Source organism: Lissotriton vulgaris, chromosome 3_2, assembly GCF_964263255.1.
Source record: "Lissotriton vulgaris chromosome 3_2, aLisVul1.2, whole genome shotgun sequence".
Classification (NCBI taxonomy): Eukaryota; Metazoa; Chordata; class Amphibia; order Caudata; family Salamandridae; genus Lissotriton; species Lissotriton vulgaris.
This window is the reverse complement of record NC_141690.1, coordinates 298,700,195-298,725,174: the sequence shown is the minus strand read 5'-3', so window position 1 is coordinate 298,725,174 and position 24,980 is coordinate 298,700,195. Positions and strand designations below refer to the sequence as shown.

Below are 24,980 nucleotides of genomic sequence, written 5' to 3'. Positions count from 1 at the left end.
CAAGGCGCTTAAGGGAGGGGGGTTCGCTACTTATCAAATAGCCAGGTATTTAGTTGTTTTCTGAAGGAGAGGTGGTTCTGTGTGAGGAGGAGGTGAGTGGGGAGTGAGGTCCAGGTCTTGGCCGCTAAGTAGGAGAATGATCTTCCTCCCATGGTGGCTTTTCGGATGCGTGGAATCGTGGCGAGGGCTTGATTGGACGATCGTAGTTGACAGGTGGGGGTGTAAAAGGTCAGGCGCGTGTTGAGGTATCTGGGTCCAAGGTCGTAGAGGGCCTTGTGTGCGTGGGTGAGAAGACGAAACGTTATTCTCTTGTTGACGGGGAGCCAGTGAAGGTCTCTCAGGTGACCGGATATGTGATTGTGGCGGGGTATGTCTAGGATGATTCGGGCGGAGGCGTTTTGAAAGCGTTGGAGTTTTTTCTGTAATTTGGCTGTGGTTCCGGCGTAGAGGGTGTTTTCGTAGTCCAATCGGCTTGTGACGAGTGCTTGGGTGACCGTACCCTCTTTCTTGTTTCGGTGGGGATCCATCGGAAGATCATTCGGAGCATGCGTAAGATGTTAAAGCATGATGATGAGATGGTGTTGACTCGTCTGGTCATCGAGAGGGAGGAGTCTAGGCTGAATCCCAGGTTGCGAGCATGGTCCGTTGGTTTGGGTGCGCTACCCAGGGCTGGCGGACACCATGAGTCGTCCCATGCAGAGGGGGATGATCCTAGGATGAGGACTTCCGTCTTGTCTGAATTCAGTTTTAAACGGCTGTTCTTCATCCACTCGGCTGCGTCTTTCATCCCTTCGTGTAAGTTGGTTTTGGTGGTGTTTGGGTCTTTGGTGAGGGAGAGGATCAGCTGTGTGTCGTCAGCGTAGGAGATGATGTTGAGGTTGTGATGGCGTGCGATGGATGCGAGGGGGCTCATGTAGACGTTGAAGAGGGTGCTGAGTGATGATCCTTGTGGTATGCCGCAGATGACTTCGGTGGCCTCTGATCTGAAAGGGGGGAGGCGGACTCTCTGGGTTCTTCCGGTGAGGATCGAGATAATCCAATCCAATGCTTTTCCTTGTATCCCAACGTTGCTGAGGCGTTGGACAAGGGTGCTATGACAGACCGTGTCAAACGCTGCGGAGAGGTTCAGGAGGATGAGGGCAACTGTTTCACCGTTGTCGAGTAGTGTTCGGATGTCGTCTGTTGCTGCGATGAGGGCGGTCTCGCTGCTGTGTTTGGCTCAGAAGCCGGACTGTGAGGGGTCGAGGGAGCCGTTAGATTCGAGGAAGGCGGCGAGCTGACTGTTGACGGTCTTCTCTATGACTTTGGCAGGGAATGGGAGGAGCGAGATGGGGGCGGTAGTTCTTAAGTTCAGTGGGGTCTGCTGTAGGTTTTTTCAGGAGGGCGCTGAGTTCGGCATGTTTCCAGCTTTCCGGGAAGGTAGCGGTGTTTAGGGAGCAGTTGATGATATCTCGGAGTTGGGGTGCGATGATGGAGTCGGCCTTGTTGAAGATGTGGTGGGGGCATGGGTCGGTTGGCGATCCGAAGTGGATGGAGTTCATCAAGCGGATGGTGTCTTCGGTGCTGATCGGGTTCCAGGCGCTGAGGGTGGTGGTGGGGGGCTTCAGTTCGGAGGTAAGGGGAGTGGGCTCGTCGCCGAAGCTGTTATGTATGTCAGTGATTTTGCTGTGGAAGAACGATGCTAGAGAGTCGCAGAGGTCTTGAGAGGGAGTGATGTTGTTGGTACCGGCGCTGGGATTGGTAAGCTCTTTGACGATGTTGAAGAGTTCCTTGCTGTTGTGGGCGTTGTTGTCAAGTCGATCCTTGAATGCTGATATCTCGGTGGATCGGATCAGCTGGTGGTGTTTGCGGGTGGCATCCTTGAGGGCGGTCATGTTGTCTGTGGTTGGGTTTCTTCGCCAGGCTTTCTCGAGGGAGCGGCAGTTCTTTTTGGAGTTCTTGAGGTCGTCGTTGAACCAGGGGGCTTTTTTGCTTCCTGGCTTGTTGTGATGATTTTTCAAGGGTGCTAATTCGTCAGCGCAGTAGGTGATCCATTGTGCGAGATGGATGGCTGCTTGATTTGGGTCCGATGGTCTGGCGGGAGGATTTTGGTTTAGCGATGTGGTGAGCTGGTCGGTGGTGATTTTGTTCCAGCTTCTGTGGGAGACTTGTTGTGGGTGGTGGTGGGTCGTGGACTTTCTGAAGTTGAAGTGGACGCAGCTGTGGTCCGTCCAGTGGAGTTCTGTGGCATGATTGAAGGAGACGTGCTTGCTGGAGGAGAAGATTGCATCGAGCGCGTGTCCGGCGTAGTGGGTGGGGGTTTTTACCAGTTGTTTGAGTCTGAGATTGGCGAGGTTGTCCAGAAGGGTGGTGGTGTTGCTATCGTTGTCCATTTCCAGGTGGAAATTGAGGTCTCCTAGGAGAATGTAGTCCTCGGAGGGGAGGGAGTGTGGGCTGATAAAGTCAGCGATGTCTTCGCTGAATTGTGTGCGGGGTCCTGGGGGTCTGTAAATGAGGGTGCCTCTAAGTGTGGTCTTGGGGTCGGTGTGTATCTGGAAGTGAAGGTGTTCGGCTGCTTTGAGGGTGTCGTCGGAGCTGGTCGAGATGCGGATGGTGTATTTGTGGACGATGGCGATGCCTCCTCCTGTTTGGTTGATGCGGTCTTTTCAGGCGATCTTATAACCGTCCAGGATGGCTATGGCGATGTTGGGCGCTGATGAGGCGTTCATCCAGGTTTCTGTAAGAAAGGCGACGTCCGGTGTCATGGTGTCGAGTAGGTTCCATAGTTCAATGGCGTGTCTGTGGACCGACCGGGTGTTGAGCAGGATGCACTTCAGGTGGTTGTTGTTTGAGCTCAGTTTGGTGTTTGTGGTTGTAGTGTTGGTCCTGATGCAGCAGAACTTGCAGGATTGGCAGGTGAAGGGTCCATGGGTACGTCCTGGGGCGGCTTGGTGGCACTCGGGGAGTCGGCCGGTGTTGAGTGCAGAGAGGGTTGCGGCATCGTACGTTAGGCAGGTGGAGAGGTTTTTGCGGGGGCCAGGGGGTTTGGCGCTGGGCGCGGTCCAGGCGCGGACGGACGTAGACGGGCTTACCTTTGGCGGCCTTCGGCGCGCATGTGGCACGTCCGCTGCGCGTGAACGCTGCGCGCTAGAGCTTCTGTCATAAGTGGGGAGTGGAGGGGGGCGGAGCGAGGGAGAAGCAGCTGGGAGGCGGGAGCGGGGTGGCGCGTGGGGAAGGGATCGCTTGAGGATGCAGTAGGGAGCGGGGGTGGGGCCGTGGGGGAGCAGCGGCGGGGAGGAGAGATGGGCTGGGACACCAAATGGCATCAACAACAACAAAAGGCAATGCAGGGCGAGATCGGGGCACAGGCTGGCACAAATGCTTAAATAAGGCAGCAAAAACGATATCAGCAACAGAAAGAAATATAAAGCTGAATCGAGGCACAGGCTGTCACAGAAGCTTAATTAAGGCAGTACATACGATACCAACAAGGCGCAGAGCGAGGTCAATCAATCAATCAATCATCGCATTTATATAGCGCACTACTTACCCAGTGGGTCTCAAGGCGCTGGGGGAGGGGGATCTGCTACTGCTCGAACAGCCAGGTCTTGAGTTGCTTCCTGAAGGAGAGGTGGTCCTGGGTCAGGCGAAGGTGGGTGGGGAGGGAGTTCCATGTCTTGGCGGCGAGGTAGGAGAAGGACCGTCCCCCTGTGGTGGCTCTGCGGATGCGGGGGACGGCGGCGCGGGCGTGGCTGGTCGATCGAAGCTGGCGTTTGGGAGCGTAGAAGTTGAGGCAGCTGTTGAGGTATCCTGGGCCTTGGCTGTGGAGGGCTTTGTGTGCATGGGTGAGGAGACGGAAGGTGATTCTCTTGTTGACCGGGAGCCAGTGCAGGTCTTTCAGGTGTCTGGAGATGTGGCTGCGGCGGGGGATGTCCAGGATGAGTCGTGCTGAGGCATTCTGGATCCGCTGGAGTCTCTTCTGGAGTTTGGCGGTGGTTCCGGCGTAGAGGGTGTTGCCGTAGTCCAGACGGCTGGTGACGAGGGCCTGGGTGCCCGTCTTCCTGGTCTCGGTGGGGATCCACCGGAAGATCTTACGTAGCATGCGCAGGATGTTGAAGCACGACGAGGAGACGGCGTTGACTTGTCTGGTCATGGAGAGGGAGGAGTCCAGGATGAAGCCCAGGTTGCGTGCGTGGTCTGTAGGTTTGGGTGCGCTGCCTAGGGCGGGGGGCCACCAGGAGTCGTCCCAGGCGGAGGGTGAGGATACCAGGATGAGGACTTCCGTCTTGTCCGAGTTCAGTTTCAGGCGGCTGTTCTTCATCCATTCGGCTACCTCTTTCATCCCTTAGTGAAGGTTGGCTCTGGCGGTGGCGGGGTCGTTGGTAAGGGAGAGGATCAGCTGGGTGTCGTCGGCGTAGGAGGTGATGTTGAGGTTGTGCTGGCGTGCGATGTCTGCGAGGGGGCTCATGTAGATGTTGAAGAGGGTTGGGCGGAACGAGGAGCCTTGAGGGACGCCGCAGATGACTTCGGTGGCTTCAGATCTAAACGGAGGGAGGCGGACTCTCTGTGTCCTTCCGGCGAGGAAGGAGATGATCCACTCCAGTGCCTTCTCCTGGACTCCGACGTTGCTGATGCGTTGTACTAGGGTACGATGGCAGACAGTGTCGAAGGCCGCGGAGAGGTCGAGGAGGATGAGGGCCGCTTTTTCTCCGTTGTCGAGCAGCGCTCGGATGTCATCGGTGACTGCGATCAGGGCGGTCTCGGTGCTGTGGTTGGCCCGGAAGCCAGACTGCGAGGGGTCGAGGGATCCGTTCGTCTCGAGGAAGGCGGCCAGCTGCTTGTTGACGGTCTTCTCGATGACTTTTGCAGGAAATGGGAGCAGCGAGATGGGGCGGTAGTTTTTGAGGTCGGTGGGGTCAGCCGATGGCTTCTTGAGTAAAGCGCTGAGTTCGGCGTGCTTCCAGCTCTCCGGGAAGGAAGCGGTGTCGAAGGATGTGTTGATGATGTCCCGCAGGTGGGGTGCGATGAAAGCGTCGGCCTTGTTGAAGACGTGGTGAGGGCAGGGGTCGGTCGCAGATCCGGAGTGGATGGAGTTCATCGTGCGGATGGTGTCTTCGGTTTTGATCGGAGTCCAGGCACGGAGGGTGGTGGTGGGGGGCGGTGGTTCGGTCGTGGAGTCATCGGTTGAGTGCTGAAGCTGTTGTGTATGTCCGCAATCTTGTTGTGGAAGTAGGAGGCGAGGGAGTTGTAGAGGTCTTGCGAAGGGGTGATGTTGTTGTTTCCGGCGTTGGGGTTGGAGAGCTCTTTGACGATGTTGAAGAGTTCTTTGCTGTTGTGTGCGTTGTTGTCCAGTCGTTCCTTGAATGCAGTTTTCTTGGTGGCGCGGATGAGTTGGTGGTGTTTTCGGGTGGCTTGAGGGCGGTCATGTTGTCCGGTGTTGGGTCTCTGTGCCAGGTTCTCTCGAGGGCTCGGCAGTTCTTCTTGGAGCTCTTGAGTTCGTCGGTGAACCATGGGGCTTTCTTGCTACCGGGTCTGCTGGGCGGGGTCCTCAGGGGGGCGAGCTCGTCTGCGCAGTCGCTGATCCACTTCGTGAGGTTGGTGGCCGCCTGGCTAGGGTTTGTTGCGCTGGTGGGAGGGTTCATGCTCAGGGAGGACGCGAGCTGGTCGGCTGTGATCTTGTTCCAGCTCCTGCGTGTAGTCTGATGCTGGTGGTGGTGGATCGTGGTCCTTGCGAAGCTGAAGTGGACGCAGCTGTGGTCCGTCCAGTGGAGTCCGGTGGCGTGACTGAAGGCGATGTCCTTACTGGATGAGAAGACGGGGTCGAGTGTGTGTCTGGCGTAGTGGGTGGGGGTGGTCACCAGTTGCTTGAGTCCCAGGTTGGCGAGGTTGTCCAGCAGGGTGGTGGTGTTGCGGTCGTTGTTGTTCTCCATGTGGAAGTTGAGGTCCCCGAGGAGGATGTAGTCAGCGGAGCAGAGGGCGTGCGGGCTGATGAAGTCGGCGATGTCTTCGCTGAATTGTGTGCGTTGTCCCGGGGGTCTGTAGATGAGGGTGCCTCTGAGGGTGGTCTTGGGGTTGATGTGGACCTGAAAGTGCAGGTGCTCGGCGGTTGCGAGGGTGTCGTCGGTGTTGGTCGTGATGCGGATGGTGTTCCTGTGGACGATGGCGATGCCTCCTCCGGTGTGGTTGATGCGGTCCCTCCTGATGATCTTGTAGCCGTCTGGGATGGCGATGGCTATGTCGGGCGCAGAAGAGGCGTTCATCCAGGTTTCCGTGAGGAAGGCGACGTCTGGTGACGTTGTGTCGAGCAGGTTCCAGAGCTCGACGGCGTGTCTGTTGACAGAGCGGGTGTTGAGCAGGATGCACTTCAGGTGGTTTCTGCTGTTGCTCGTCGAGGTCTTGAGCACTGCTGGAGTGGTGCAGGTCCGGATGCAGGTGAACTTGCAGGCGTTGCAGCAGAAGGGTCCGTGGGTGCGTCTCGGGTTGGCTCGGTAACAGCCCGGGAGTCGGCCGGCGTTGAGGGCGTTGAGTTTGGTGGCGTCGTAGGTCCGGCGGGTGGGCTGGTGACGGCGGGGGCCAGGGGTCCTGGCACTGGGCGCGGTCCAGGCGCGGTCGGGCACAGACGGGCTTACCTTTGGCGCACCTTCGGCGCTCAGTCGGTGCTCCCGCTGCGCGCGTCCGCTGCGCGGTCGCTGAGGGGGCGTCATAAGAGGGGAGCCGGGAGGGCGGGTCAGCTGGGAGGCGGGGTCGCGTCCACCAATGGATTGGCGAGGGGGCGGGTCCGTAGGCAGGAAGCAGCGGGAAAACGGGATCGGGTTGAGCGGGCGGCCCTGCTGCGGCTGGGGCGCCGCTCCCGGCGTCGGAGAAGAACTGGCACAGCAAGGGTCCCTGGAGCAGGAGCGCGGAGGAGCGAGGGGGCAACCAGGCCAGAGGCGCAGTGGTCGCTCAGGCTCGGGGCACAGGCTGGCACAGAAGCTTAATTTAGGCAGTGCATACGATACCAACAAGGTGCAAAGCGAGGTCGGGGCACAGGCTGGCAGGGCACGGAGTGGGTGTGAGATGCCAGGACGGCCAGGAGCGGGTGGAGCGACCGGATCTGACTGGGTCAGTAATGCTAATCTTTAGAGGGAAAGTTTCAATTATTTGTGTTATTGAGAATAAGGACTATAGGCCCCCTGAACGATGCCTAAAATTGGATCACTTTATTGCTGGAATAAAGCTAGAAGTGTAGCCTTGTAACTCAGAGGGTTTTTCTTCCCAATTTTCCTGAATACAAATTATGTCAAAGTGTATTAAGTAATTTAGGACATCTTTGTCACTTGATTTGGATGCTAAACTATTTATATTCCAGATACACAAGGTAATCTCATTTTTTGCCGGTTGAGAGTTCAGTAAGGTAGGCTTCCGATGTCAATTTGTTTGGGCTGATGATATTGTTTGTTGTATGCTCCACCAGTCGCTCATAGGTGACAAGTGTGTCAATGGAGATTGACCTAGGGTTGGAGAACAGCCTCTTGCTCCTTTTAGAACTGAGGAGAGCTTTCTGTTTTCGATATTGGTGTCTGTTCTTAAAAAATGTGCTGGATAAGATGGTTTTGGCACTGGTTTAAAGACTATCCCCCATCTTTGGAAAGGATTTTGTTCCTGTATAATTCTGCCTGCTGTCTCTGGTGTTTTCCATCAAATTTTAGTGGCTTCGGGGCTGGACTGGCAACTGTTTCGCAGAAATTCGATTGACAGTAGGTCCGAGGTGTTAATGTTCCCTAGGTTGGGGATAGATTGCAGAAGTCGTAGCACGTTTTCTCTCTTTAAAATGTCTCCTTGACCCCTTAACTTGTAGAGGGGAGAAGAAATGATGGTATCTATCTATTCTTTATTATAGGGTTTGTGGGTTACATGCTGAAAGAGATCCCGATTAGTGGTAGTGTGCTGTACTTGCCTTATATTGTTAGCACTTTTTGACCTACTGTGCTATTTTGCAAAATCGGCATTGTGTCATTAGGTTTCCCAGTATTATTCTGCGCCATTGTGCTGTGTTGGTAAATTATACTTAGTAGTTGCTGTGGCTCGTTGAGAATATCTTGTGTACAGCCAACCTGCTTCGTTATTGTGTGTTGGGTGGCTTCAGTTAATGCTCTGCAAATTGAAGAAACCATGGTTGGCGTGCTTTCCCGGTGTTCATTCTCCTGGTTAATTGAGAGGTAAGTGCTCTTTCTTTGCTCGCTACCGGGAGGTTTCCTCGATGTCTCATGAATGCCGCTCTCCCTTTTTTCTGATTTTTCTGCAGGGGGAAATCTCCTAGCTGTGTTGTCAGGGGATCTTTAGCTCCTTCTTTCATATCTGGAGAACTTGTGAGCTGATGAAGCTGATTTGCCTGATGCTGGATCCAAAAAGTAATTTTCCTGTCCCTTCTTTTCTTTTTTTTTTTGCTGGATGTTCCTTGTTGTTGAATATTTTTTGGGTGATTCCTTTTTATTATCCTGCTCGATCCCTCTCCCGCCTAAGGCGGGATCTCTGGGTGTTTTTATTGTCTCTGAAGCTTCGGGTTCTGGTTCTGTTTCCCCGTAAATGGATGTGTCATAACTCACTGTATTCTGGGTCTAATTTTTTGGTTTCATGACATAAAGTAAGTCACCCAGTAATAATGGAAGCGTGAGTAGTTTGTCCACTATTGGAGTGCAAGTGCATTCTTGTTGTTGTAACCTGTCCTTGAGGGCTGCCTCTTGCCCTCGTTTTATTAGCCAGTTCAAGTCGGCTAATTTCCCTTGAATCCCTGATGTGAAATCGGCTAAAGCTTGAAGTACTATTAGCTGAAGATCCATTTTATGGGATTGATAATGCAGTGCTGCGGCTGAATATTGCATATTTGCTCAGTAGTGTTGCCCAAATCGAATCCTGGGTCTTATGGTTTTTTTCTTAAGTCTCTTTTTTTGCACTATTTGTTAGAGTTTTTGGGTCGTGGCTGTACGACGCTACTACTTCCTCCCATTCTTGAGATGCTAAGAAAGACATATCGCCATTGAAGTTATCGTTACTTTCTTGAAGGCGCGCCTGACTCTTTTCTGGCGTTGTGCTGGCCCGAGATTTGCTGGAGTCTTCTAGAGAGTTAAGATTTGGGGTTGGTTAATTAACAATTGTTGAGAGGTAGAGATTGTGAGTGGCAATCTTTGATCCCTTGATTTTTGTTCTTCCTGCTTGATTATTTGACTGAGGGTGGCCTGGTGAAATCTAGAGTCTGTCGCTTTAACCGGACTAAGTTGTTGCGATGCTTTATGAGTTAGAGAGGCAGATTGAATCTCCTCCACCAGGCAGAATGTTTGATGACATTTTGAGTCTGGTCCAATTTTTGACCCACCCAGCTGTTCCGATTCAGGAAACGCCGGCTCTGATCTTGCTACAGCAGCCTTTGGACACTGAACGGACTATTGGAAGTCGTCTGTGGTGAGCGGAGAGTCCGCCGCACCTTCCTGCGACACCTGCATTTGCTCTTGTTTTTGCTCAATTTGCTCAATTTCAGTGACCCTTGTTTGGACTTCTTGACTAATATTTCCATTTTCTTTTTTTTGGTGAACCCGCTGGTGGTTTCTGACTTGTCTTTTTCTTCTTTTTCCACTAGATTGTGTTGAAGTTTTTTTGTACTCCTACTGATATTTCCTCTTACTTTGGTTTGGGGAGATTCTTCTGAATGGATTAACGCAACAATTTGGTTTATTTCATGTGTTCCTTTTGTTTGAGTTTTTATTAAGGGTTGCGAGGATGAGTCTAGGCTTCTTGTTTGCAAAGGAGTTTGCAACTCTTTCATTTCACCAGTTTTTGAAAATATGATGGTCCCTGGGTCTTTTAGAAATGAAATCCTGGGGGCAGATTTATGAGGCCCTTGCACCACGTTTACGCCGCTGTTGCGTCACGCAAGGCGGCGTAAACGTGGCGCATCCCTACGAACGATTTACAACGTGACGCATCTAGGCAGATGCGTCACGTTGTAAAGCCCTGCGCCGCTTGTGGGCGTTCCGGGGCAGGTGCGCCTCGCAAAAGTGGCTGAGTGAAATCTATAAGATTTCACTCAGTCATTTTTAAGCCAATGCTGCGTCAAAAGCCTGCGCCTGCTTGAAGCAGGCGTAGGTCTTGACGCAGCATTGTTAAAATGGGGCACCCCCGAGCCTTGCTGGAGCTGCGTCGCGCTTGCGACGCAACTCCAGCAATGCGACACATTTCTGGCACAGATGCGTCACGCATCTGTGCCGTTTTTGCACCATGGTGCGCCACATTGTAAATGCGGCGCACCATGGCTGGCGGAGCTGTGGCGCACTGTGGCGCATGTTAACTGGCGCATCCCTCGGGATGCGCCAGTTAACATAAATCTGCCCCTTAGTGTATATCCTAGGCTGAAATAGGCAGAGATTTCTCAACTGTTATGGGCCCTTTATACTTATTCGATCTTGGATGTCAGGGCCTGGGCTCAAATTAGCTGTTGTATCTGCCTTTGCCTCTGTGTCTGTTCCGTTTTCTAATAATGATGTCCTTTCTTTTTTGGAGTTTGAGTTTTGGTGGGGATACTTTGAGGGAAGATCAGGGTCTCATTGGCCTTATTGGCCTCTTGTGTGCCTTTTATTCTTTCTAGCTTCCCACATTTTGTTTTGTGCATGTCTGGGTCAAGCCCAGGTGGGCTGCTGCCTTTACTGCTTTCCCCACTATCCCCTTCGTTTTTCCTTTTTTTTTCTTTGGTCTTAGGTTTATTAGAGACTTTCTTTCTCTACGAAGCCTCATGATCACCTTTTAGGCATGGTTAGAGGTTTTTCTTTTGGCTTTGTCGTTTTAAAATGTCGTTTTAACCTGCTTTCCTGCTTCCCGAAGGGTGATATTTATTGCGACTTGCTTTGACTTGTTTGACTGACTTGTCAAAACTGTTTTTCCTCTGAATAGACCTCAAGATTCTCTTAGCTGGTTCTCTTTGCCAGATCGTCAACTGGTTTGATCTATTTTATTTGTTTTTTTGTTTTCTTATTTTCTTTGTTTATGTTGGTGCTAAAGTGGGTAAACTATAACTCTGCTTGTGCTCAGCTTGTTATACTTCTGAAGGGCTGTCAGTAGGGGCTTGTGATTTCTTGAACTGTAGGCTGCATCTATAACTGTGACTTTGAGAGGCACTTGTCAGAATTAAAGGTGCCAGAACTAAAGGTGCCAGAATTAAAGGTGCCAGAACTAAAGGTGCCAGAACTAAAGGTGCCAGAACTAAAGGTGCCAGAACTAAAGGTGTCAGAATTAAAGGTGCCAGAACTAAAGGTGCCAGAATTAAAGGTGCCAGAACTAAAGGTGCCAGAATTAAAGGTGCCAGAACTAAAGGTGCCAGAACTAAAGGTGCCAGAACTAAAGGTGCCAGAACTAAAGGTGTCAGAATTAAAGGTGCCAGAACTAAAGGTGCCAGAATTAAAGGTGCCAGAACTAAAGGTGCCAGAATTAAAGGTGCCAGAACTAAAGGTGCCAGAACTAAAGGTGCCAGAACTAAAGGTGCCAGAACTAAAGGTGTCAGAATTAAAGGTGCCAGAACTAAAGGTGCCAGAACTAAAGGTGCCAGAACTAAAGGTGCCAGAACTAAAGGTGTCAGAATTAAAGGTGCCAGAACTAAAGGTGCCAGAACTAAAGGTGCCAGAATTAAAGGTGCCAGAACTAAAGGTGCCAGAACTAAAGGTGCCAGAACTAAAGGTGCCAGAACTAAAGGTGTCAGAATTAAAGGTGCCAGAACTAAAGGTGCCAGAATTAAAGGTGCCAGAACTAAAGGTGCCAGAATTAAAGGTGCCAGAACTAAAGGTGCCAGAATTAAAGGTGCCAGAACTAAAGGTGCCAGAATTAAAGGTGCCGGAATTAAAGGTGCCGGAATTAAAGGTGCAAAAATGCTGAGATTCTGGTGGTGCTGGTTGCGCTGAATGATGAAAGGTGAAAGTTATTAATGTTTACAATGTGAGGTGGAGGTTGATACTCGCCCCCTCTTGTCTCACACCTTTCCCCCCAGACTCTCACCTCTCCTTTTTGCTGTGTAAGATAATGACTCTCTGGCACTCCAGGATGTTGTGGGTCGTTGTGAGTCGTCGGATCCTGTGAGACCTGTGGACCTCCTGCCTGCTCCAACACTCCGCCCGCCTGCCTGACTGCGAGATGCCTCAGCAGCTCTGCTTCCCCCTGTTGGCTCTAATGTAGGCCCAGCTCAGCCCAGCCCAGCCCGGCTCGACTTGCCCCACCTCTAGATATACTTCCTGGGGCAGAAGGCTGGTGCAGAAACAGGGGTAGGGATGGTGTGGGCAGGAGCTGGAGCTGGTTTTCAAGGACACCTCTAAGGTGCCCTCTGGGTGCATGTATTAATAAATCCAACACTGGAATCAGAGTGGGTTTGTCAATGCAAGATGTTTGATACCAAACATCCCTATTGTCAGTGAACCCATCGTGTAGCTGGGGAATTCCTTTTCACTGGTGTCCAGCACACTCTAAAATGGCTTCCCTGATCACTTGCTTTGGCATGTAATAAAAAACAGCTTGCCTTGGAATTGTAAGGCCTGCTGTAGGGGTGATTTACAAATACTAAATGCAGTGTTAGGGGACATGGCACACAGGGACGTGTGTCATGTTATGTTTTACTTTTGTATGTATCAAAACACGCAGCCTGCAAATGTTTGTCTGGCGTGCATTTGGTGATTGGTCCCTTAAGATGGCACCATTTGTGCCGCATCGCTTAGAAATCCTTCTTTAGTACCTTATCCCCTACGTGTCTTTTGAGTACTCTTTACTAGGGACTTACAGAGAGTACTAAAGGTTTTGCCTTTACCTGTACAGTTTTGGGAAAGAGATCTGGCACTGGGGACCTGATTAGCAGGGAACCAGTGCACATCCAGTCAAAATCACATCATATACCAGGCAAACAGTTGGGGTGACCATGTCATGAAGGAGCGTTTTCCTACATGGATAGGACTCAAGCTTTCGATAAAAATCCATGATGGGCTGAGAATCACTCTGGACTTGTTGCATTTGGCAGCTGTGCACATTGATTCCTTCACACTGAACATGGATCACCTGTTTACAGAATTAAGGTTACTCTGCTGCTGTGGCCTCCACCTGCTTTGGAGAGCGGGGCTCTTAAAGATAGCACCTGTACTACTCCTCTCTTGAAAGGTGGGTGTCATTGCTGCCTGCTTCCCATGGTGCATCCCTATTGTGAGGGATGTTTACGGTGCTCTTTCTCCTCCTCTGGTGTCTGTTAAGTGAGAGACTTGTACGGGTGCTGCTCATAGTGTCAATGTTCTGTGTGAGAGAAGCTTGCAGAAGCTGCTCAGAGTTCTGAGTTACACCACATTCATGTCCTCTTTTGCAGTGCTGGTGCACAATGACTGCCGTGGGGCAAGGATGTCTGAGTTGAAATCAAGTTGTTTTTGTAGAGGAAGAGACACCTTCCTTCACAGAAACCCTTATACCACCCTTGGTGCGGTGCAGGCTTTTGACACACACCCTAGTTTAAAGCATGTTGTAAATCTGGCAATCGTGGTGGGCGAGAGTGTCCCGCTTGACCCAACGTGGCTCATCCTGGGGGGGGGCTGGAGAAATGACGTGGCCGCAGTGGGCCAAGACCTGGCAGGCCCTTGCGGGTGGGGCAGCCAAGAGAAACATTGCCCGAGCATGGGTAGCAGACACAGCCCCTACTGTTACAGCCTGGAAAAGAGACCTGACTGGTGTTGTGGGGCGGAGCGGGTTATCTACCAGAGCCGGGGCTGCCCTCGTAAAGGGGAAAAGATCTGGAGTGCAAGGGCCGAATATAGAGAACTTTGATGTGAGCCCTGTGAACTGATATGTCTTGATGTGGGAGACAGGATGCTAGGGTTTGCGATGGGAGTGTGTGGGTGTCTCATAGTGGGGATTGCGGACAAGATACATTTTAAGAACTGTGAACTTGTCGCCGCTCTCTCCTTACATTTATTTATTTATTTATTTATTACATTTGTATGGCGCAACAGCTACCCTGAGGGTTTCCCGGCGCCTTGGATCTGTTTAACTGAACAAAGAGCACTGTGGACGCTACTGATTAAAAAGCCAGGCTTTGACTCCCCTCCGGTATTGGAGGTAACTAGGTTCCAGATGTAGTTGGAGTGGAAGAGAATTCCACAGAACTGGGGCCAAATAAGTGAATGAGCGTCCGCCCAAGCGTGCTCATTTGAACCTGGGGACAACACATTTGGCTTGTGCCATAGACCGAAGAGTGCGGGAGGGCAAGTATTTCTGGGCCAGTTTACATAAATAGGCAGGTGCTTCCCTCACATTGATACGAAACATATAGCAGAGTGCTTTAAATTTCACTCTATTGGTGATCTTCAGCCAATGCAATTTCTTCAAATGTTCTGACATGCTTGTACGCCCTGGGAGATGAAGGAGCAACCTGGCTGCGGCATTTTGAATAACCTGAATACAGTTAATAGTGTCTTTATTAGTTCCTAAATAAAGGATGGTTCCGTAGTCTAATCTAGAACCTATTAAGGCCTTAATACTGTTCTCTGTGCCCCTTCCGGGAGTTGCCACAGTATTTTCCTCAACCATTTGAGGATTGCAAAGCATGTTGAAGCCGTTTTAGTGGTTTGTGCGCGCATTGACAACTTACCAGCAACTATTATCCCGAGGTTGCGAGCAGATTGTACCGCAACCGGGGTCGGGCCCATTTCGACCGGCCAATGAGTGGGGCCCCAAAGATCCTTATGATCACCAAAGATAAGTAACTCTGTCTTTTCCCCGTTCAGTTTTAATTTGTTTGAGTGAAGCCAATCAGCCATTCTCAGGAGTCCAGAATGGAGAGGGGAAATATTACATTTGTCAGTAGTTGGTAGGGAGAACACTAATTGCGTATCATCCACATAGGAATAAATAGTAAGGCCCATTTCTTCAGCAATTTTATCTAGTGGGGTAACATAAATATTGAATAATAATGGACTCAATATAGAGCCCTGGGGTACCCCGTAGAGGGAGTTCAGGATATCAGAGGAGTTGTTTTTGGAAAAGACCTGAAAGGTCCGATGTGAAAGGAATTGTTCCAGCCATTTTAGTGCTTTCCCTCTTACTCCTATGTCCTCTAACGTCTGAATCAGGGTTTTGTGGGAGATTGTGTCAAAGGCGGCACTCAAATCTAAAAGAATGAGTGCCGCTGTGCCACCTCCATCCAGTTCTTTTCGGATGGCTTCAGTGACCCCTAATAGGGTTGACTCCGTGGAGTGGCCCCTTCTAAACCCTGACTGAGAATAGTGCAAAAGAATGTTATCATTGACAAAGTCAGCTAGTTGTTTATTTACGTGCTTTTCCAAAATTTTCGAAAAAATTGGTAGTAATGATATTGGGCGAAAATTTGAAAAAATCTCTGGGTCGCCATTTGCCTTTTTCAGTAAGGGATCTACCATAGCACGCTTCCAGTCATCGGGTACCACAGCTTCCTCTAAAGAAGCGTTTAATAAAGATCTGATTACACCCAGAATGAAAGGATCCAGCTGCTTTAGAATGGACGCAGGAATTAGGTCTTGAGGTGAGCCTGATCTAATGCTGTTAAGTACTTCTACAAAAGTCGTGTTGTCCATAGATTGCCACCTTGTTAGTACGTTCTCCGGGGATTTCACACTTTCCGCTCTCTCACTGGGGAGAGAGGCTGTTGCTACAGAGTCTGTGGCCTCATCATTTTTGCTAAAATTAGAAAAAATCTTGGTTAATTTCTCATTAAAAAAGTTAGCTATGAGATTGCATTGCGTAGTGGACAGGGTTGGGGGTTCTGGTTGGTGAGCCGCTCCTGCCAGGTTTTTTAAAACTTTAAAAAGGGTGCCAGGGTTGCTCTGTGTGGCTAAAATGGTATCTTTAGTGTAATTACCCTCAGCTATTTTGCAGGACAAATGGTAGGGATTAAGCGCTTGTTTATATATTTCCTTAGTAGCTAGGTTATAATCTTTTCTCCACTGCCTCTCTAATTTTTTACAATTACTTTTTTCTTCTCTTAATTTCTCAGTAAACCACGGGACAGGGGGATTACATGATTTGCGTTTACTCAAAGTAAGCTGGGCTGTGGTCTGTACGGCACTGGCTAGCCAGCTATTGATCACTTTGTGGTCACTAATTTTAAGCTCCTTAAAAACAGTGTCAGGGCTTGAGGGGATTAGCTGTGCGTTGAGGTCATTTATACTAAGTTTTTGCCAATTCCTGAACCAGACTTCCGATCTAATCAGATTTTTGGTACTCGGAACCCAAATTTTAAAATGGATAAGAAAATGATCAGACCATAAAATAGGGGAAGCGGGCTCACAGATTATGCAATCGAAATTTGCAAAAATCGGATCTAATAAATGACCCGCAGAATGAGTGGGGCCATTGGTCCACAATTGAACATTAAGTGCTTCTAGGTCAGAAAGAAGATTGAGGATCACAGGGCAACTACGATCCTCCAAGTGCAAATTGAGATCCCCAAGAATGGAAAACATAGAAGCTTCCATTAAAAATGGAGCAATCAGCTCTGACAAAGCAGCCAACCAATCCCCAGCCGCCCCAGGTGACGATAAATCAGGATTCCAGTGAATGTAGTTTGGGGAGTCAAAGTAAGTTTAAAGAGACCAGCTTCACAGTTGGCCAGATTACGATCTTCCCATTTGCATTGAAATGTTTTTTTGAAAATTATCCCTATGCCGCCCCCGCCTTGGTTCAATCGATCTTTTCTAACTATAGCATAATTTGGGGGGAGGGCCGTGGCAATATCTGACCCTGAACTAGTATTTAACCATGTCTCAGTTAAGAATAATGCATCCGGCTGCTCATCAGTTAGAAGATTAAAAATATCCTCTTTATGTTTGGGCAGTGATCTGCAATTCTTCCTTTGGAAATTGAACTGTCTGTCATGAGCTATATTCATATCGATATCAGAGGTCTTATTCCTGCCTTCTCCATTCTCCCCCGTTATTCCTAAATGGATATGGGAAGCGGAGAACTTACAATCAGGGCAGCCGACTGGAGACTCTTCTAACAGCAGCGTCTCACAGTTGGCATAGCGTTTGGGCCTGAGTCTAAGTAGGTCATCACAGGAATAACTGTAAGCTGTAGGATTTCGGGCCGGGGGGGTGGCCCTGGCCCCGTCCCAGTGCGGACGGGGCAGACGTGCTTGCCTTTGGCTGCGCGACGAACACATAACCGTTTAAATAGTGTTCCAACAGGGTTGTTCCCGCCCCCCGACCTCTGACCCGTGACTGAAGCCCTGTCCCGCCTTCGCTCCCTCCACGTCAAGCGAGAGAACCCGTGGTGGAACGGGGAGCCGGCGGACAGGACAGCGGGTGTCGAAGAGGTGAAGGTGAGCTCACAGTAATTTAAAAATGAATAAAAGCAGGAGCAGCGTTAAAAAATAGCAGTTCCACAATGAGTACTTTTAAACGGTTCAGTGCAAACGAGAGTGTGCAAAATAGCAAATATTTTTAGTCATACCCGCCACTTCGCCACCCCAGTTAAACAGCAGATCCCTGCTGAATGCCATTTGTATATGAGTATTAAACTGAAGCCGGTTTACATTTAATAAAAAGACTTTAAAACTAAAATCTGGGAATGTGTCAAATGCCACCGGTGTTACATGGGAGCACTCACCGTAATGCCCGTGGCACGCCCTCCCCTCACAGTGTAAGACAGCGCAGTGACTTGTGCTGCGTTGCCTCACACCATATCTACGGGGTCATTTGCCACTGGAACGTCATTAAAGTGATGTTCCGGTGGTGCACTATGCTTGCAAATAAGCCCCTAGGCGTGTTGGAAGACATCATTGCTATAACATGTCGACTCTCCTTGAGGAGTGAGCTATCACATCGCTGGGTAACCCAAAGAAAATTAAAATTCCCCCTTTCCTTTTGTGAGATAACCAACCTCCCCAGCCAAAAGAAAAACGCTCCACTGTGATCAGATACGCTGGGTGCCTCGGGCGGGATTCCAATAATGAAGCATGCAACTAACCAGGTTGGGGGGAGAGGGGACTTTTAATAAAACCTAAAGGAATTGTTTTACCACCGAGGGCCTCATTTATGAGGAATTGGCGCAGGGCAGAGCTGCACATCTTCATGCTGCACTGCCCTACACCAATGTGAAAGGGCCCGAATGCACCGTATTTATGAAATACTGTGCATTTGTGGCTATCCCCCTGTGCTCGCACGCAATTTGCTCCACAGTGCCAAAGTAGGCGGGCTGGTGCAAGGGTGCCTCTGCTGCCGGCAGGATTGTTTAGGTGTGGGAAGGGGCAACTCCCTGCTCATGAAACAACACCAAGAGGTGTTTTTCTCTTTCACATGGAAAAAGGAAAGAACAGTAAGAAATTAACATATTTCTCCTAGTTACACCTGCTCTGGGGAGGAGTCAGATGTTGGTGCTGCCCCAGGTTTACGTGATTTAGTAAATCTGGAGCAGCATTAAAATCCATGGGTGCTGCGTGGGGAAACACACTGTGACCGCCATGGAAGGCCTCCTTGTTTCAGAGGAAGGCAAGGTAGCGGCCGGCACAGCTTCGTCTTACTCCATATCTATGAGGCCACGTAAACCGTGCAGAATCCTTGCTTCGCCTCCTAGATATGATTGAGAAGCCCACGCCACAGGAGCGCCAGGAAAAGGTGGCGTTAACCTGTCATAAATAAGCCCCTTAGTGTGAAGGACATCGCTAAGGAATTAATAAATAACTTGGTAGCGTGCTCGCTTTTCATTGTTGACGTTATGAGAGGTAGACGTGGGAGGTAAACATGGTAAATATAGTAATGCTTCCTTAGATCGGTGGGGCACAGACGGGTGACCCCTCACAGAGCCTTGCAGCGGGGCCCTATGGTTTCATCACACCACTGGATGCGTATTTTTCCCTTTCAATCTGGGGTGGACAGGGTGGTAAATATGGTAATTCCTCCCTGGAAGGTCGGGGGTGCAGGATAACATAAGAATACAGCTGATTAATGTTTATATTACTAGCATGTAACCAAGGAACAATTCAAAAAAATAATATCTTGTTATGTTTTTCTTTTATCTTTGCAGTGAGGCGTCTTTTTAACCCAACAGTCTTCAGAGGTAAATCTACAAGTTGTTTCACATCCTTGAATATAAATCTTTAGTCCCCGCCCTGCCAGGGACAGTTTGCACAAAAATATGTAACAAGTGGGACTTGTCACCCAGAAGTGCTATATTGCAAACTCTCCATGTCTAGTGAGACCAGTCAAAAGGCCAGAAGGGGGGGGGGGCATCTTTTTCACCATGGCAACTTTAAAAAGTGCTTCTTACCTCCTCACTAGCTATTTTGGCCTTTCTGTGCACTGAAGAAAGAGCGGCGGATGGGCACCGTCTCAGAATATGAGATCAGGTGAGGCTGTATGTGCAGCGGCTCGAGTGGGGTTCTAGCCACAAACACATATGATGCCCTCGCAGGACAGTAACATGAGACTTGAGGTACATCTGCCCACACATTACCACACTAATCTGCTGCACATACACCTTAGTACAACTTGTCTCTGATGTTAGCACAGACCTATTTGTAGGTTCGTCCAGAAGTTTAACATGCATCTAACTCATGCGGTACTGGCGTTAGGATAAGAGAGCTACCGGCTAGACCGGGTGCCACTCGTGGGAATTTGGTGGCTAATCACATTGGAGGAGTGCAAAAAATATACACATAACAAATACACATACTAATATACATAATATTATGCATATTATCATAAATACACACATTAAATAAATCACTTACCTTACACTTGATGTTCTGAAGCAAGTCCTTATTGTTCTGCAGCACGTCCTCCGAGCGGAAGCCCACAGGCAACTCTCTCATCCAATCAAGACACTGTTCTCATGCTGTTCAGCAGCATGAGTAAGGTGTCTCGTTTGGCTGGAGCAGGCTGGCTCCATGCTCCAAAAGGCGCTGTAGGCCTGTGTTAGCTCTCCAACCCAACTATCCAAGACAGCCGGGTTGGAGATGTTTGAATCGCACATGTCAGTTTGGCCGAAGCAAGGTTGCCATCCAAACCAACATGCTCAGTTCAAATTTACGTGGCCACTGCTCACTGCTGTCAATCATTGGCCCCGTCCTGCATTGTACTCTGTTTGATGGCAAAAAGCATCAAAACTAAAATGGCAATACAATAATTTTATTACCATTTTATTTTCAACACTTTCTGCCCAGCAGTGCGGGGTGCGAAGATCCTCTGCTCCCACAAAGGAATCACCACTGGTGCCACTGCACTTTCCTCACCATTGATTGCTGCCCCTCTTTTCCCACTGCACTTGTACAAGAGCGCGGCCGGGAGGGACCGGTGCTACTGAACTGGCTGCACCATTGGGACCTACGCCTCTGCTCACACTACAAAAACATAGCCGGCTGGGCCCACTGCACCCGCTGATTCATTGATAGGTACGCTGTCACACACACTTTACTAGTACAGGCGTGGCATCGCTGGTCTGGCCCGGTGCAACTGCACCCGCTGATTCAATGAAAAGTACGCCTCTGCTCACACTGTACTAGTACAGGTGTGCGCTCGCTGGACCAGCCCGGTGCCACTGCACCTTCTGATTTATTGATAGGTACGCCTCTGCTCACACTGTACTAGTATAGGCGTGGCATTGCTGGTCCATCCCGGTGCCACAGCACCCACTGATTCATTCATAGGTACGCCTATGCTCACACTGTACTGGTATAGGCGTGGCATTGCTGGTCCAGCCCGGTGCCACTGCACCTTCTGATTCATTGATAGGTACGCCTATGCTCACACTGTACTGGTATAGGCGTGGCATTGCTGGTCCGGCCCGGTGCCACTGGACCCACTGATTCATTCATAGGTATGCCTATGCTCACACTGTACTAGTACATTCGTGGCATCACTGGTCAGGCCCGGGGGCCACTGCACCTGCTACACCATTGAGACCTACACCTCTGCTCACACTGCACAAGCGCGGCCAGCTGGGCCTGGTGCCACTGCACCCCTTGAATCTTTGATAGGTATGCCGCTGCTCACACTACTCAAACATGGCCAGCTGGGCCCGGTGCCACTGCACCTCCTGAATCATTGCTAGTTATGCCACTGCTCACACTGCACTAGTATAGGCGCAGCATCGCCAGTCCGGCCCGGTGCCATTGCACCTGCTTAATCATTGATAGGTGCTCTGCTGGCCAAACTGCACTTGTGCAGGTGCGGTATTGCTGGTCAGGCCTGGGGCCACTGCACCTGCTGCACCAGTGATCTGTGCTCATCTGAAGAGGTTTGTCCCTCTCTCACACTTCTGATGTTGAAGTCATCAGTTAATGTGCGTGACAAGTCATTGTCAGATGCCTTTAGAGACTTGGGGGCAGATGTACAAGCCCCCTGCGCCATCAGTACATCATTTTTCGTGATGTAGCGGTGACGCTGGGGGCTCCTACATATTTACAAGGACAGGAAAAGCCACCCTCCTTGTAAATATGGCCCCTTCACACGCAGCATAATGCGTGGAAGTGGCGTTCCATGGGTGTTGCTGTGGGTGTTCCCAAGCAACACCCATAGAACAAGACACATCTCCAGATTTACGAGAAATCGTAAATCTGGAGTTGCGTGTGAATGCTACGCCACCCCTAGGTGGAACGAGGAGAAATGTTTTCATATCTCCTCGTTTTTTTCCTCTTTCAATGCATGCTTCATTCTACAGCACGAATTGAAAGAGGAAAAAGCCTTTTGTGATTGTTTTTGTGCAGGAAGGTGCGCCTTCCTGCACAAAAACAATCTCCCCACGATACAGGCATCCTTGCACCTTGGTGCTAGGTTGCCTGCGTTAGCCCATGGCAGCTGTTTGTGCGCCATTCAAACAATGGGGTTAACCCAGTGAGTCAAGGGACCTGGGTATCAATTTATATATAGAAACAAAATGGTCCTTGACACAACTCAAACAAAACAATTGATGTAAATAATTTTATAAGGATAAACAGATTTAATCTGCAACTGAGGAGAGGAGATGTATTATTTGCAAAAAACGGTATTAATGCAACAAACCCAACACAAACAAATCAAAAGACAGTTATACTTGATCATTCTTTTATATAACAAAATTATTTACATGTTCCTAAAATAATTGATCAAAAAAGAAAACTGCGAGATGCAGTAGACAGGAGAAAAGGGGGGTGCTCAAGTGAACCGATAGGAGAAGAAATAGCTCAAAGGACAAATTTTCCAGTTGAACAACCAAAAGGCCTACCCATACACTTATATATACATAATTTTGCCATACACAAGGGGGACAAAGGCAAGGAAAATTAAGGTGTGGGCCTCAAAACGATGGGGGCATAATCGTTGACGTTTTGACCCTAACGCAAAAAAAGGGGAAGTTCAAGGCCTCTGCTGCGGGTCTTCTTCAGGGCTGGGGTCAGAAGGGGTGGGCAAGGGGACCTAAAAGGTAATTATATTCAATTAGATTTACTGATTATGTAAAAGAATGTATAATTAATTCAGATAATTGTGTTGGGTACATTATCACGAGTAATGTGATGGGGTCATTGACGTGCCCACCCCTTCTGACCCCAGTCATGAAGAAGACCCGCAGCAGAGGCCTTGAACTTCCCCTTTTTTGCGTTAGGGTCGAAACGTCGACGATTATGCCCCCATCGTTTTGAGGCCTACACCTTAATTTTTCCTGCCCTTGTCCCCCTTGTGTATGGCAAAATTATGAATATATAAGTGTATGGGTCGGCCTTTTGGTTGTTCAACAGGAAAATTTGTATTTTTAGTTGTACATACTTATCTTAACTTTGTCCTTTGAGCTATTTCTTCTCCTTTCATTCTCCTGTCTACTGCATCTTGCAGTTTTCTTTTTTGATCAATTATTTTAGGAACATGTAAATAAATTTGTTATATAAAAGAATGATCAAGTATAACTGTCTTTTGATTTATTTGTGTTGGGTTTGTTGCATTAATACCGTTTTTTGCAAATAATACATCTCCTCTCCTCAGTTGCTGTTTGTGTGCCAGCGCAGCGGAGAGCATAGGAATGTGATATATTCTTGTAAATATGTTGCTTTCCTGTGCTCTGAAAGTGCCGCAGCGTGGCGCAGCCAAAGGGCTTGCGGTGCCACGCTGCTACAGCCTCTTGCGCCGTTGGTGTTACTTTTTTTCCATATTAAAAGTGACGCATCGATGGAGCAAGGGTCTTGAAACTCAGCCGCTTAGGGGCCTATTTATGAGCCCTTACGTCACTTTTCATAAATGAGCCTCTTAGTTTTTAATATATTTTCCTCTGCACATTCTTGGAAGTGTTGACACATTTTGTGAGTGTCCTGATGCTGTTCTCTGTCTCTGCAGCGCCCCTGTCGGTGGATCCGAAGGCTGCAGACACGACCCTCCTCATCAGCAGTGACGGGAAGGACGTCCGCAGCTTCAACCGGGAGCGCTGTGTCCGGGGGTCCACGGGGGTCATCTCTGGGAAGTGGTACTGGCAGGTGAACACAGACACAGTAGTGAGTATCCCGGATGCGTATCTGCAGCAGGACCACTGGAGGCTGGGGGTGGCCAGCGCATCCGTCAACACGGCCTTCCTGGTCCCTAATGTCCCCCGGGAGGGCTTCTGGGTCCTCACCCAGGGGTTAACAGAGTATACTGCTACCGATGAAACTAACAGAGTGTTCAGGAATCCTGGCAGGATTTACAGAGTGGGCATCTTCATGGACTACGAGGAGGGGCTGGTGTCTTTCTACAACGCCGACGTACAGCAGCACATCTACACCCACACCGCCACCTTTAAAGAGAAAATATATCCGTACATCTGCCTTGGGTACGGAAGACGCGCTTCTCTGCAGTAATCACACAAAGGCTCAACACGGGTGTGTGATCAATTGTTTCTTTTTCATGATATTTTGAAATCACAATAAAGTCAAAATACTTGAAGCTGCTGAAAAAATCAATTCTATTCAATAAAAACAAACAGCTTTATCTAAAAGCAATTTAACAAATGTGTCTTTCAATCTTTCTGAAACTGAGAGTGATTGGATTTGAACACGAACATCTCACTGCGAGAGAAAGATGAACGTGGGAGCTGAGGTCAGAGGTTGTCCCAACCTGAGTAAACTGCAGCGCTCCTTTACAATATTAATAATAATTATATTAATAATATTAACAGTGGGTATTCACCATCGGAGCCTCGTGCCCAGCAGCAGTGACAAAGAGAGGGCCCCTAACCTCTGTTTTAACTGTGAAATACAACAGCAATCTAGGCCTCTGTTTCCGGTACCACTGCTTCTGCTACACTAATGGAACGCCAGGGAGGAGACACAGACTCCAGGTAAACTTCAATTTGTGACAAAGGCCACTTTATTCTGAATTAAGCAGAACTCGCAGGGACACTCCTTCGGTACCCTAATGTCATCTGTTTTTTATTTTTTAAATGTATTGCTTGGAATACAGTTCCAACGATTGTCTTCGCGCAGTCACCTCCCACTGCCTTGAATATTAAATAACATTCATTGCAAACTCAATACCACATCTCATCGTAGACCAATATTGATAATGCCAGCACTACGAAAAGAGTAAACATTACCTCAATCTCTCCCAGAGAGAGATGAAATTAATAAGAACGCAACACAATCAATAAAGTGGCATTAGCAATGGCACTGGGATGTAACCGGTGATCAATAAAGTGTCTTAGCAATGGCACTGGGATGTAACCAGTGATCAATGAAGCGGCATTAGCAATGGCACTGGTATGTAACCTGTGATCAATAAACTGGTATTAGGAATGGCACTGAAATGTAACCGGTGATCTATAAAGTGGGAATCAGCAATGGCACTGGAATGTAACCGATGATCAATAAAGTGGGTATTAGCAATTGCACTGGGATGTAACCGGTGATCAATAAAGTGCTGTAGCAATGGCACTGGGATGTAACCTGTGATCAATGAAGTGGCATTAGCAATGGCACTGGTATGTAACCTGTGATCAATAAACTGGTATTAGGAATGGCACTGGGATGTAACCGGTGATCTATAAAG

The 24,980-nt window shown here is 49.2% G+C and overlaps 1 protein-coding gene across 1 annotated transcript in view; it reads left to right on the top strand.

Annotated features, from left to right (window-relative positions):
• The window catches only part of LOC147725755 (CD5 antigen-like), a 445,735-nt gene extending 421,941 nt beyond the window's left edge, over window positions 1-23,794 (top strand). Inside the window, exons 5-6 of the mRNA XM_086964494.1 lie at window positions 19,021-19,053; window positions 23,298-23,794. Coding sequence (XP_086820620.1) covers window positions 19,021-19,053; window positions 23,298-23,794 — 530 coding nt within the window. The remainder of the gene's footprint in view (window positions 1-19,020; window positions 19,054-23,297) is intronic.
• Window positions 23,795-24,980: the final 1,186 nt, after the last annotated feature.